This window comes from Trachypithecus francoisi, unplaced genomic scaffold (genome assembly GCF_009764315.1).
Source record: "Trachypithecus francoisi isolate TF-2019V2 unplaced genomic scaffold, Tfra_2.0 Lachesis_group5, whole genome shotgun sequence".
Taxonomy (NCBI): domain Eukaryota; kingdom Metazoa; phylum Chordata; class Mammalia; order Primates; family Cercopithecidae; genus Trachypithecus; species Trachypithecus francoisi.
The window spans coordinates 84,593,713-84,607,813 of NW_022681470.1; the positions used below are offsets into that span (position 1 = coordinate 84,593,713).

Here is a 14,101-nt window from a genome sequence, read left to right on the forward strand (position 1 = left end):
TCAATTGTTCAGAATGCATTAATGCAAAAGATGTAAAGTTATTTTACTGGTTAGTCCTAGCGGATTTTAATACAAAGAAGGAAAAGTTAATCAACTGCTCTAAGTAGCTTCATGTTTTTCTTCTTCTAAAGAAAAAGACATATCTGAAACACTAGCAATGAAACAACTCTAGGGTTGACAAATTTATTAGTAATTCTTCACAATGCCCCTCAAATTGCATATATATACATATATATCATACACTTCCTCTCCAGCAAGAGATCTATTCAGGATGTCGCAATTCTGAGTATGACAGCAGGGAAAAATACAACAACCCAGTGTTTTGGATGAGCATTAATTTTAGGTAATAAATCATCCAACTGGTTAAATTATGGGAGAAGTTATGCAATTTACTACTAAAGATTAAGGCATTTATGTTTTGCTAATCTCCACTAAGGAGAGTATAACATAATTAAAGATCGTTATTCTGATGCCATCAGTACACAATACTATTGTGATGTAATACACAATAGGATTTTGTTTTTGTTTTGGTGTGAAAATGTATAAAGAAAGATACATGAATGATCAATTTTAGGGTCTAGATTCCTTGGCTTCTAATATCCCTGTTTCCTGCCTCCTGGTCAATATTTGATATCTAATACTTCCCTTTGGGGACAGCTAGAAGAGGAGAAAAAAATGAAAGGTATTAAAGTATGAACTAAAATTAGAATTTTAGATTACGTGATCATTCGGAGTAGAAAGAATTAACTGTAACCTCAAATTTCAAAGTGGTGATTAGAAAGAGTTCTTTTCTACTCTGATTTTGTCTGTGTGTAGATTTTAAGCTACACATTGGAGAAAGAAAGTAAAATGTTTTTAACAGACAATGTGAGAGCCAAGTGGAACCAAGCATAACTCTTGGTGAAAGCTTCAGAATTTATTACAGATAATTAAACTTTTACCACTATAAATGACAAGTCAAATAGTATCTCATACAACCCTTTCTTTTTTACAAAAAATTTTAAAACATTTTAAAGAAATTAAATTTTCTGGCCGAGCACGGTGGCTCATGGCCGTAATCCCAAGCACTTTGGGAGGCCAAGGCAGGCAGATCACGAGGTTGGGAGATCGAGACCATCCCAGCCAACATGGTGAAACCCCGTCTCTACTAAAAATACAAACATTAGTTGGGCGTGGTGGCAGGTGCCTGTAGTCCCAGCTAGTCGGGAGGCTGAGGCAGGAGAATCGCGTAAACCTGGGAGGCAGAGGTTGCAGTGAGCTGAGATCATGCCACTGCACTCCAGCCTGGTGACAAAGTGAGACTTTGTCTCAAAAAAATAAATAAATTTTCTTTTAAAAAATAATATTTTTTCTTCCCTTTTAAAACTTCTATTTTGAGATAATTATAGATTCACTTCTCTACCTTTTAAAAAACATGAAATAAATTTTATTTCTTGGGGAAAATATTAGGTGCAACAAACTGAGTTAATATTTAGTTCATGAAATATTATCAGCTTGGTAGAAACCTCACTCTAGTTTTATTTTGTCTTATATATACCTTGGACATGTATATATCTTTATAAATTAGATAGTCTGAGTATGTGTTTTTATTTATATAAATGTGTTCCTGTTATATATCAGCTACATTTTAGGAATCTTTCCCCTATTTCCAACTCCCGACTGCCATAAAAAATACAGTAATAAACATCTTCACCATGTTGCCTAATGGATCTGTATGAAGGTTTTTCTAAAGGAAAGAGATTTTTCTGATGAAATGAGATTGCTGAGTCATACAGCTTATGTATGCCTCTACATTGCCTAGGTTCTCTCCGGAGTGGCTGTACCTGTTTATACTTTCAGTATCCACGTGTGAAGCTGCCTGTTTCTCCACATCCATGATGTCATCTTACTTAATTTCATCTTGATTTTGAATAGAAAGTGATAGTAATTTTAAAATTAAATTTTAAAAATTTCTCCAATGATTAATGAAGTTGGACATTTCTTCACATGCTTGTTGACTATCAGGATTTCATCTTCTGGGAATTACTTATTTATATCACTTGCCAATCTTTCAACTGGATTTCCAGTCTTTTTCATATGGAGTTGCAGGAGTTTCTTATGTACTTTAGAAATAAACCTCTTATTAGTGGTAAACATTGCAGATATCTTCCACTAGTCTGTCATCATCTGTTAACAATGCTTTCACTGTAAAAACATTTTTAATTTTGATGTAAAGTCCATGAATATTTTCACCTTATGCTTGTGATTTGAGATCTTATATTTATTCTCAGTCACAAAAATTTTTTCTACATTTTCTGTGTTTTAAATTTTTAAAATCAAATTAATACATACACATGGCTGAAAAAGTAAAATGGTATTACAACGCTTATGACAAAATCAGAAGTATCCCTCCTACTTCCTAGAGGCAATTTCATTTAATTCTTCTTTTTTTTAAAAAGCTATTGCCCTCCCCTCCTTCTGTAATAGATATGTCTATTGGCATGGGAGAGCTAGGGGTGGAAAGCCTATACCACAGTTTTTTGATTTGAGACATTATCTGTTCACTTCCTGCTATGGTAGAGAAGGATATAGCCCTTTTACACTATTTACTCCCTTTTTCCATTTTTCCCAATATTGTTATAGTACAATTTTAGCTTAAAATTTATATGTAATGTCTAAGTTATTATGACTAGAGAATCATTATTCACTAAGAAGTACACTATGGTTATCATTTCTTACTTGTATAACCTTATGATTTTTCTAAAGTCAATAGTGCCCCTCCCACCCTTGACTTTTACCTTTCTGTATCTCTATCACTAAATCTTCCAGACTCTTCTAAGGAACTGTAAAATCCCCTGGAATCTATTTACGACATAGTCAAACACACTGGAAGCCTTTCAGCCCCTTTACCCCTTTCTATCAACCTGAAGACAACCCAGCTGAAGCCCTCTGGTTTCCTATTCCAGTCTTTCTCTTAACCGGTCTGTGTACAATTCCTTCTTCTATAGGCCTCATGTCTTTCTCTTTCCTGGCCCCCTTCCTTGTTCTGGTAGAACTAATTAAGTTTCCTTAGAAAGTGGCACATGGGTGATAAATTTTTTTGAGCTCTGGAATTTCTCAAAATGCATTTTTTCCCCCTGCAACTCGATAGGACATTTGACAGGGAATCAAAAATCCTAGCTTGAAATCATTTTACCTTCTAACTATTCTTTTCATTTTGCTTTGGATAAGTATGTCATTTCAATCCCTGAATATTTGGATGTGATTTTTTTTTTCATCTCCTTAAAGGTTTAAAAAGTTCTATCTTTGGTATCTTGAAAACTCACACAATGATGTGACTGGGGACAGGTATTTGTCATCCACTAGTGCTAGTAGGCACTGATGGAAGTCTGCAATCTGGAAACACGTTTTTCAGTTACAGGAAAAAGTCTTTTACTTACTTGATAATTTCCTTCCTTTTCTTTTTTCTGTTTTCCTTTTCAGGAACTTCTGTTTGTTGGATATTGATTTCTTCTATTTTCTTTTCCTAATTTCTACCTGATTTTTTGCAATATTTTCTAAGAGAATTCTCAAATTTATCTTGTGACTCATCTACTGAATTTAAAAAATATTTATCATATTTTCTTTGAGACTTCTTGTTCTCATATTGCTCTGTTTCTTTCTGCTTTTTGCATTGTCCCTTTTTCCTTCAACGAAAACAGGAAATATTTGTTTGTTTTGATCTTTTTCTTTTCTTTTTTTTTTTGAGACAGGGTCTTACCATGTCGCTGAGGCTGGAATTTAGTGGTGCGATCTCAGCTCACTGCAGCCTTGACCTCCCAGGCTCAATCCTCCCTCCTCAGCACCCAAGTAGCTGGCACTACAGGTGCAAACCACCATGCCCGGCTAATTTTTGTATTTTTCATATAGACAGTGTTTTGCCATGCTGCCCAGGTGGGTCTTGAACCCCTGGGCTCAAGAGATCAGTCCACCTAAGCCTCCCAAAATGCTGGCATTACAGGTGTAAGCCACCATGTATCCCTGATCTTTTTCTTTTGTTAGATAATTTTGAAATGTCTACTGACTCTTGGGAATCTTAACGTTTACAACAGTCAGTAAAAAAGCTAAAGAGATTTTGTGTATATCTATGTGTGCACATGTGAGAGCAAACATATGATGTGTTTGTTAAGAAGGGACCTAGCCATCTCATTAGGGAGCCCCAAATGACATTATCAATAGGTCTTTTCTGGGTCATTCAGTGGACCTGAGAATCCACTGATATCCTCCGAGCAGAGTGGGGAAGAAGAGGCTACAGTCCCAAGAGTCAGTATTCTGGAAGCTAAGCAGAGGAAAGGCTTTCAGGTCTCGCCATTCAGTACATGGACTTTTGACAAATCTCACTATTTGTGGTTTCACACTTCTTTCTCTCACCAACCAGTGAGCCTGGTGCCCCTAAATTTGTGGTCTTGTGGTCTCTTTGGTTTAATTACTTCACAAAATTAACATATTGCTGAATTGGGGTGGTTGTCTGGTTTTCAGACCTAGTATAACACTTTATGTGGACTTTGAATCAATTCTCTAATTTACTCTAGACTCCCGCTTCATTCCTGCCTCTCAAACTACTTGGTGTCTTATCATTTTGGTTGTCTGAAGCTTGTTCTCTAGTACATTGCTCGGGAAGGGGTGTGGGAACAGATTTCCTGAGCTCTTGCATGTTCTTAATAGTTTTCTGTGGCTTTCATTTTTGGAGGATGCTTTATTATCCTTAAAATATCAAATCCTTAAAAATCTTTGACTTGTACTTTCCTTGGGTATCTTAAATGTGTTATTCCACTGCTGTTGTTTTTAGCATACTGCTACTATGAAAAAATCTGATGATAATCTCATTTTCTTTCCCCTTTAAGTGACATATTTTTTGCCTGAATGCCTAATACTTTTCCTTTTTATTTATAAGCCATTAGTTTACTAGAATATTTTCTTTTGACTGGGTTGTCATGTATCTTAAGTTTCCTGTTTTTTATCTTATCTGCCATCCTACTAACTTGTTTATCTGTGATATCCATTTTGCCGCTTCTACTATTAAAGTCATCTATTTAGTTATTTCAGCAGTTCTGTTTTCATGTCAAGTATTCCCAATTTATTTTTCTTCCTAACTTCCTTACCCTTCCTCATGTTACCAACACACTTCTTATCTTTTTAAGGTTCTTTTTAATGTTTATTTTAAATTCCTGTTCTATCTGGCCTTAAAACTTTGCTTTATCTGGGCACAGGTTATTTCAGTTTGTATTTCTTCTATATCAGTTATATTTTTTTGTATATTTTTTCAGGTTCATTGACCTCCCTCTCTCATTTTGTGGTTTATCCAAGGTTTATGTTCTGGAGAGGGAGATCATTCAGTTTTCCAATTTCTGGAATTTCTTTGTAGGAGCTTGAGACAAGCAATTACATCTTCTCATTCTACCAAATGTAATACTTCAGTCATATTTATGTCAAATAGAGTGGGGAAAAAAAAGTCCACTTGAATTTTTCACTAAATGTTTTTCTTTCTCAGTGGTTTTACAGACTTCAGTCTCAGACTCTTCCACAAGCGGCCTCAACTTAATGCCTTACTGAGGCATATACTGCTTAGAGGAAGTGCTACTTATTGTAACGACTTCAAAACATTGAATTTAAGAAGATGAGGCCAGGTGCAGTGGCTCAGGCCTGTAATCCCAGCACTTTGGGAGGCCAAGATGGGCAGATCACGAGGTCAGGAGATCGAGACCATCCTGGCTAACATGGTGAAACTCCGTCTCTACTAAAAAATACAAAAAACTAGCCAGGTGAGGTGGCGGGTGCCTGTAGTCCCAGCTACTTGGGAGGCTGAGGCAGGAGAATGGCCTAAACCTGGGAGGCGGAGCTTGCAGTGAGCTGAGATCCGGCCACTGCACTCCAGTCTGGGCAATAGAGCGAGACTCCGTCTCAGGAAAAAAAAAAGATGATGATGAAAAAGTGCTGTACCCTCTCCCTACCTTTCCTATTGGTGATTATTTGTATTCACACAGAATTTATAAGTTTTTCTGTTTGTAACTTTGAAATAATATCAAAAATATCACAGCAAATGCATACAGCAGATAAAATTCATTTTTTTTGGAACACACTATGCTTATAACTTTATAACTAGATTGAGTACCTTAGGTGGAAAGCCAGTTGAACCAGCACATCCTTTTTTCCTTAAGGTTGGTGTGTGAACTGGAAGTGGAGTGGAGTCTACAGTCTGAACCCAGGAGCAAAAAAGGAAATAAATGTCATGAAACACTCCATTAATTTCAAATATAACTAGAAAGAAGCCAAAATAAATAAAACCAAACAAAACATCAATAAGGTAAAAAGTTCTACTAATTAATAATAAAGAAAACCTCAATAAAGCTAAAATTCTCATAGTGCTGATAATTTAAATCTCTGCCTGCAATATCTACAAATGAAATATTTGTTCAATTAGTAAGTTACTTCAGTCTGGAAATACAAAAATAAATCATTTGGATCAAATGATCCAAATAAAAAAAGCCATAGCATGTGGCCTACACAAATATAAGGATATTAATTTTTACATTCATCTGAATTTGCCATATTAATTCTAAAAAAGTCTGAAAATGATTTATAATAAAATATTTAGAAGATTCTTTTAACTACTCAACTTTCATACACAGAACATATATTACATATATAGAACACAGCTCTGGATGCGACTACATAGACAGATAGAGACTGACACCGGGATTTTTGTGCAGAAATTAATTTCCAAAGAAGGGAATTATTTAATTTTATTGGAATTATTTAATATTATTGGAATTCTGACCTTAATACAAATTTAGTCACATACCGTATCTTTCTTACGTAGCTATGTAAAATATGGTCTTCTTTTATGGGATTTTATTGTAAGCTATTTCTTTGAATGAAAAGAACCAATAATTTCACTGGATGTTATTATGGGGAAAAAAGAGCCACTGCTTAATCAGCAAAGTAGTTAAAGAAAAAAAAAAAAGACATGGAAAGTAACTTCCTTTCAGGATGTCAAGCAAAAGAATAAAAGGAAAAAGCCAGTCTTTGTATAAAGTACAGAATATTTTAAATATTACAAGAAAAATGGATGGTCGTTTCTTTGCTGTTACTATACAACCTCGTCTTTGTTGTTACTATACAACAATCTATCTTTGTTGTTACCATACAACCTCCAAAAACAGAATATTTATATGCACTATAGCCTTAAAACAAAATTCAGTCGAGTTTCTCAGAGTTTTCTGTTTGTGAGTTTAGCTCTAATTTAGATTTTATTTACTTTTAAATAGCTTAAAAAGTTTTAAACCAAACTTATAATTTAACATTTGAAAAGATAAATATGAAAGATAAAAGAGAAGAACGTTGAAAGTTAATAAAAAACAATAGGAAACAAATTTGTCAAATTTACATAGAAAGTCCAAAGGTTATTAGAATTAAAAAGAATTAAGCAAGGGTGCTGGATACAAGATATACAGAGTTTATAAAGACAAGGCAATGCACAGTAAGAAAATGTATTTAAAAAGAATTCCATTTACCATAGCAACAAAAAATTTAAGGTACCTAGGAGCAAATCTAACAAGCAATATGAAATACACTGAAAATAATGAAACTTTATTGAAGGATATAAGAGAATCCCTAATATGTATAATATGTTCATAGATGGAATACTCAGTATCATGAAAGATGTCAATTCTCCTCAAACAGATCTATAAATTAATGCAATTCCAATCAAAAACCCCATGTGAAACTTGACAAGCTGACCTTAAAAGTAATATGAAAAACTAAAAGGTCAAGACAAAAAGGAAGAAGAAGGTAAGCAGGATGGCTCACCATACCAGGTGTCAGGAATTATTTTAGAGTGAAAGTAATTGTAATTAAGACAATTTACTGTCAATGCAGGAGTAACCAAAAGAACAACGAAAGAATTGAGAGTATCCAAACAGATTCATGCATATAATGCAGAAACAGACATTACAAATCGACGGGAAATATAGCAGGGTCACGTGTTCATATGGGAAAAAGACATTAGAAGCCCATTTCCCATTATACATAGCAATATATATCAGTTTGATTAAGGTCCTAAACAAGTAAAAGCAAAATTTAAAAACTTTTAGAAGAAAATATAGAAGAAAATCTGTATAATCTCTGCAAAGAGAAGAACTGCTTTAAAAAGACATAAAAAGCAGAAGTCGTAAAGAAAAAGACTGATAAATCTGGCTATTTTAAAATAAAAACTTTTGCAACACAAAAAGACACCACAAATAAAATTTTAAAATAAGCCACAGACTGGGAGATAATATTTGCAATGCATATAGCTAGCAAAGAATTAGTATCTAGAGTATATAATGAACACAAAAAGCTATAGGGAAAATGATTCAACAGAACAACAAAGGACACAAACAGGCAAATCATCAGTGGTCAATACACATACAAAAAGATGCTGAATAACACTAGAAAACAGATGCAAGGTAAAACAAAACTGATACTTCATATCCATCAAGCTGGCAAAAGTTAATGTGTGACAGTGAGGTGAGGATGTGGGGAAATGGAGAACTCACACACACTGCTGGGGGAATGAAAATTGGTCCAACCGCTGTGGAAAACAATTTGGTAAGAACCAGTTGAACTTGAAAATACATACAACATACAACTCAGTAATTCCACTAAGTATATATGCCAAACAAACTCTGCACATTTGCAAAAACAGATATGAGGATATTCACTTCAGCACTGATAACAATGAAAAACTGGAAAAACCGAAATATCCAACTATAGGAGAATGGATAAATAGTTGTGATATATGCCACAGTTACAATGAATGAACTAAATGAACACATATCTGTAGGAATAAACCTGAAAAGCAGGATTTTGAATGAAAAAAATCACAAAAGGATACAGGTAATACTTATGTAAATTCTAAACACATAATAAGCACTACTGTATGTCATTTATGGATACAAATGAAACGAACATGTAAAACCAAGAAAGGGAAGATGCACATCAGTTTCAGGATATTTAGATATGTCTGGGAAAGAAGAGTGGGGAATGGTATACACGAGGATGTTTCAACTGTTTCTGAAATATATTTTCTTTGAATAAAACTCTGAAAAACAATTAAGCAAAATTTTCATATCTGTTTAATCTGTGGGTGATACTTACATGGGTGTTTATATTCTCTGAATGCTTGAAATATTTTATCATTAAAACAAAAATGTATAATCTCAAAATATTAAAACAATTATAACTAAAAACACAAGAGGGTCTCATTAACCAGTTTGGGGGAGTCTATCACAGAGTTAGAAAAAACAAATCAGAACTTGACTACAATCTCACACTTCGCTTCAGACAGCTCTTCAGATTGGACCATCTGCTTCTATTGGAATGCTAGACACAGCTCTGGAGATTTAAAAAAAAGGAAAGCAAAGGAGCTTTGTCTGAATTGTGATGCTGAATGAAGAACCAGAGCTGAATCTTAAGGTAGGATGGCATGGACTGAGGTACAACATTCTTTGGACTTGTGGAAGAAATGATCTCTGATAAGAAAATTGGCCTATTGGCTATTTAAAACCATTGATTGACATTTAGTGTAAACATAGCACTGTTTTTTGCAGTACTAAATGCCAGGATTTAGTTGACTGTTACCAATTTAGCAGTTAGAATGAACTATTCAGTTGCCAGAAGTGGCTATTTTATTTTTCAGCTCTACTTATGATGTAACAGGTTAGTTATATCATGACTTATTATTTATTAGAATAATTAAAATATGAGAATGGCACCTGCACTGCCATTTGCCTAGAGTTTCTAATAATTCAAAAATTTACATAATTAATCTTCTGTTCTACACAGTTCTCTAATTAAAGACTATCTTTCTAGTTAGTTTTGTCTATTTCAGGTTGACTATTTGAGGACAATGTGCTCTTTAGTTTTTTACTTCTACCTACATTATCAGTTAAATGTAATGATCTCCAACAGACTGTAACTTATTACATAATATATTTGGTTAAGAGGAGAGAGACAGACTTGTTTTATTCAATTCCCTCTTTCCTGACACAAGTGAAAAGTTGGGGAGCAGGGCTGCTCCAGTGAGGCACCTTAACTGGCTCAGCTTCACTAGATGTGGAAGGAGATGTGGACCGTGACTGGATGTGAAACTTGACGCTCGGGTTCCATACATATGTGTTCTCAACGGGATCAGTCTAGGAAAATAAGTCAGGAAAAACAAAAACCCAAAAAATCACTTTTAAACAATGTGCAGCTCTTAGCAAATTTCTGTAAGGCATGATTACGACATTTCTTGAGAAAGGAGGATAACAAACTTTAGTCTGAATATTCACATTAGGGATACATCATTATACAAAAGCATAACCACTAGCTCTAATGTAAACAAGGATTGACACAATAGTTAACCAAAGGCTCCTCCCTGATCTTCACTGCTGATCTCTTACTTTGAGCACTGGTCCTACCACACATTCTACGTTGGTATTCTACATGGAACTTTTTATTTCACAAAACGAATCATACATGTGAAATAAATGTGGAGTACTTAATAGAGATACATACTGCAGATTAAAGATAATTTTGTCCTTGATAAGAATGAAGTTTGGTCTTTTACTACTCATCAATTGAAAGTAAAAAAAACCCTAACCTATCAGTTTTGTGCAGGACACTAAAGGAAGTCTTCCCTTTATTTTGCACCAGTAGAAAAATCAGCACTTATGTTCAGTCGCATCCTTTTAAACCAAGTATTTTTAGAAATTAAAAATGCTTTGGGTTAAAATTTAGCATAAAACATCTTATGAAGCATACTGATTGACTAGTCAGTTTGGCAAGTTTCATAGTTACTAGGATTGAGTTTTTAAAATGATACGACAATGAAGGCAATTTGGAAAAGTGGTTCTGGAACTTATTCTGAATATGTTGTACAACAAAACAATGCTTAGATCAGAAGTCACAAATCATAAGAACAGCATCAGTTTAAGAATTCAAACATGAACTTATAATTATTTTCCTTTGTTCTTACTATGGCTATATTTTAGAGGGAAGACATGATGATAATGTACCCCTTAGAAATGCCACTGCTGAAAGATTCAGGTGCAGCTGAGACTGTCGGCAAAGTAGAACTATTAAAACAATGAATTAAAATACAATGCCTTGTACTCAAAACTAAGTGAAAAGCAAAATTTCTTTAAAATTCTGGGTTGAATGATAAATAATTGAGAACAGAAATACTTGGAAAAGAAGGTTCCCCTAGAAATTAACTTCATAGATTTGTTTTTAGTTCAACAGAACTCTGGGCATGTGGCTTCAATCTCTAAGGGCACAAATTGTTTTCTCAAGTTGGGGATATTTTCCTATAGATAATTACTGTAGAATACTGTTATCCATGTATGATATGTTGCATATGTTAAAAACAGTCAACTTTCGTTCAATGTGGAGAATTTTAAAAATCTGGCAAGTGTATGGGAGGAACAGGCTAGCAGGCTGGGTAACACCATCGTAGCCCTCCATTGGTACCCACTACGGCCTTCCTGGGTGGTGGGCATGGAAAGGTATTCTGGTAACCACAAACCCACCGCCAGGCCATAAACTTTCAGTTAGTGGATTTGGGAAAAGTAGGGAGAAGAAGGGTCTCAGTGAAGGCATTAGGGGTCTTGGAGCAGCAACCATTTACCAACTGCTAGGATACTCAATATTTTAAAAAGTGGCACCACTGAACTAAAGCTTACCAGCTGAGTATCAGCTCTGTACGTGTGATGTGGCTGATTTCATGAAACTAGTATGCCTTGTGAAGTTGGAGAGCCAGGCCTGTATCCCATTTCTTGAGTCGAAATTCAGCACTATTTTTGTTCTATCAGAGGCATCTCCACAGCAGAGTAATTTACTCAAAGTAATTTAATAATCAAGGAGGTTAAGTTATATTATCTCCTTTCCTGATAGTAAATTTTGACCAGGAAAAGAAAAAGTGGAAGAAAATGGGACTCAAGACACATTTTGCCCAGTTTACAATTTTATTCAGGGACAGCCATAGAGAAAGTAATCAGTTTAGATTATAAATATGAAATATGACCCTGAGTTGGGAATACGGCAGAAATATCTTTCAGTTTCTAAAAATCTCCTCCTCCTAGTTTTCATAAGATTATATACATTGCAAGGAGAATTAGGAGTCCATGGAGAGGGGCTTCAGTTAAAATGGAATTGAGAAGCAAAGCAGAATTGATACATTTTATACCAGTAAGAACTTAAAACTGACTGAAATATCAATTCAGGAAGTTTTAAGGTATCTAACTAGGGGACGTTCTATGTGTAAAAAACCGGGCCATCTTAAGAAAATTTAAAAGTTTCTGACCTGTTGCAAAAGTAAAGCTTTAGCCCCACAGCCTGACTGAAAGACATAAAATGAGAAGTTCCTGTGTGAAAGGTAATGCTGTGTATATGTGAATAGCTGATATAACGGCTTTGTATATCTGGGTTTGATTATTTCAAAAACTCTTTAAAAATGGGAAAGGCCAAGTGTTTGCTGTTTCCAAAAGCACTGGTTGAAATTTTACAGCAGGTCTGCTCTTTGAGCTGTTTCAACACATGCTGACAGAAGTTGGGCATACTGTCTTATACTTTCTCGCATTAAAATTAGAAAACACTGCCTTATGCCATTTTGTCAGTATACGGTCTAATGGAAGGTTATATCATGAAATCAGCAAACCTAAAAAGCAGCGCTTTCTCTAGCCCCAGAGCTGGCTGTTAAAACACTTACCGGCATGTTTGCTGATCCCATGAAAATGTGATATTGTGACAGTGGGATATTGGAGAAAGGAAAAATATACTATCAATTTAATTTGTGACTACACAAATTAGTAACTCTTAAATAACTCTTGAGGCTTTTAACACACACCTCTTGGCTCCTCTGTCAAGTCTTATTCTCCTAACTAGGTTTTCTCCATCAATAAAAATGAAAGAGAATATGGATATGGATAGATTTAAGTGATTTTCTTTGCTGAATGAGGTAAAAGGTGGTTATTCAGAAATAGAAAATATTTATTTTAAATGAAAATACTTAATTGTAATAAAGTAGAATAATGAAAATTACCATACTAGCTTTTTAGAGTTGTATACTCTTAAAGTAAAAATCAGTTTCAGAGTTTAAACAAAATCAAGTAATTTTTCCTTTAAAAAATAGTAAAAGTAAGTGAAAATACTGAAATATTTTAAAATGGTATTAGGCATATTAAAAAGTTGAACTATGTCAATTATAGTGATAGTCGTATCTTTAATTTTAAAAACCTATGAATATAATAATTAAAATTTAAAAATTACCACTTTACTTTCAAAGTGTGTTTCTTTTAAAGACAAAGGACAAAGCTTGGTAAAGATGAATAAACTCAGGGCAAAAACCATTTCAAATATCAAAAAAAAAAAAGTCCAGGACTTTTAAATGAAACTAATGCTAATAACATTAATAGATTTAAATATTTCATTTCATTTCTTGGTTACCACCAGTGTAAACAATATCTCAAAAGTGGTGTAACACTAAAAATAAGAAAAATACAAATCACTTATTTTCCTTATTCAAGTTTTAATTATCACCAACCAGAATGGAATTTTCAGGAATTTTAACCACAAGTAAATGCTTACCAATGCATTTATAATTAATGGCTTATTCTATCCACTAAAAAGCAATTAATTCTATTAAACTTTCAGAATATTCAGTGAATACATGCTGACATTTAAAGATAGCCTATGATTCAGTTTAACAATGAATTGTCAATGACTCTGATATAGTATAGCAGCAAAGCAACTGATTAATACCATTAGTTATTTTATTACGAAGTATTTTAAAACCTTAAAAACCAACGTAATCATTATTAATATTATATTTTAGTCATGGAAGTTAAAATATTCTTTTTGTCATTTTTGATGTGCTAAAATACGATAGCATTAAGTATAATAACGCAGCAAAAGCTAATAAACATACATAAATAGCAGAGATATTATAAATTCAATATAAGAAATATCTTTAAGTAAATGCAATTTTTTCTTTCTTTCTTTTTTTGGTTAGCTAATTTTCTTTTCCTAAGTAAACATACTTTAAGGTGTTACTCTGACGAAG

General features: G+C 33.9%; 1 protein-coding gene across 11 annotated transcripts in view; it reads right to left on the reverse strand.

Moving 5' to 3' along the window:
• Window positions 1–14,101, reverse strand: part of CDC42BPA (CDC42 binding protein kinase alpha) — a 314,680-nt gene that overhangs the window by 56,490 nt on the left and 244,089 nt on the right. For 6 of the 11 annotated variants that reach the window (XM_033195253.1, XM_033195258.1, XM_033195259.1 and 3 more), the window contains 2 exons: window positions 10,089–10,193; window positions 6,131–6,214 (listed from right to left, as the gene is read on the reverse strand). In XM_033195253.1, coding sequence (XP_033051144.1) covers window positions 6,131–6,214; window positions 10,089–10,193 — 189 coding nt within the window. The remainder of the gene's footprint in view (window positions 1–6,130; window positions 6,215–10,088; window positions 10,194–14,101) is intronic. The other 5 variants (XM_033195256.1, XM_033195255.1, XM_033195263.1 and 2 more) reach the window with 1 other exon arrangement.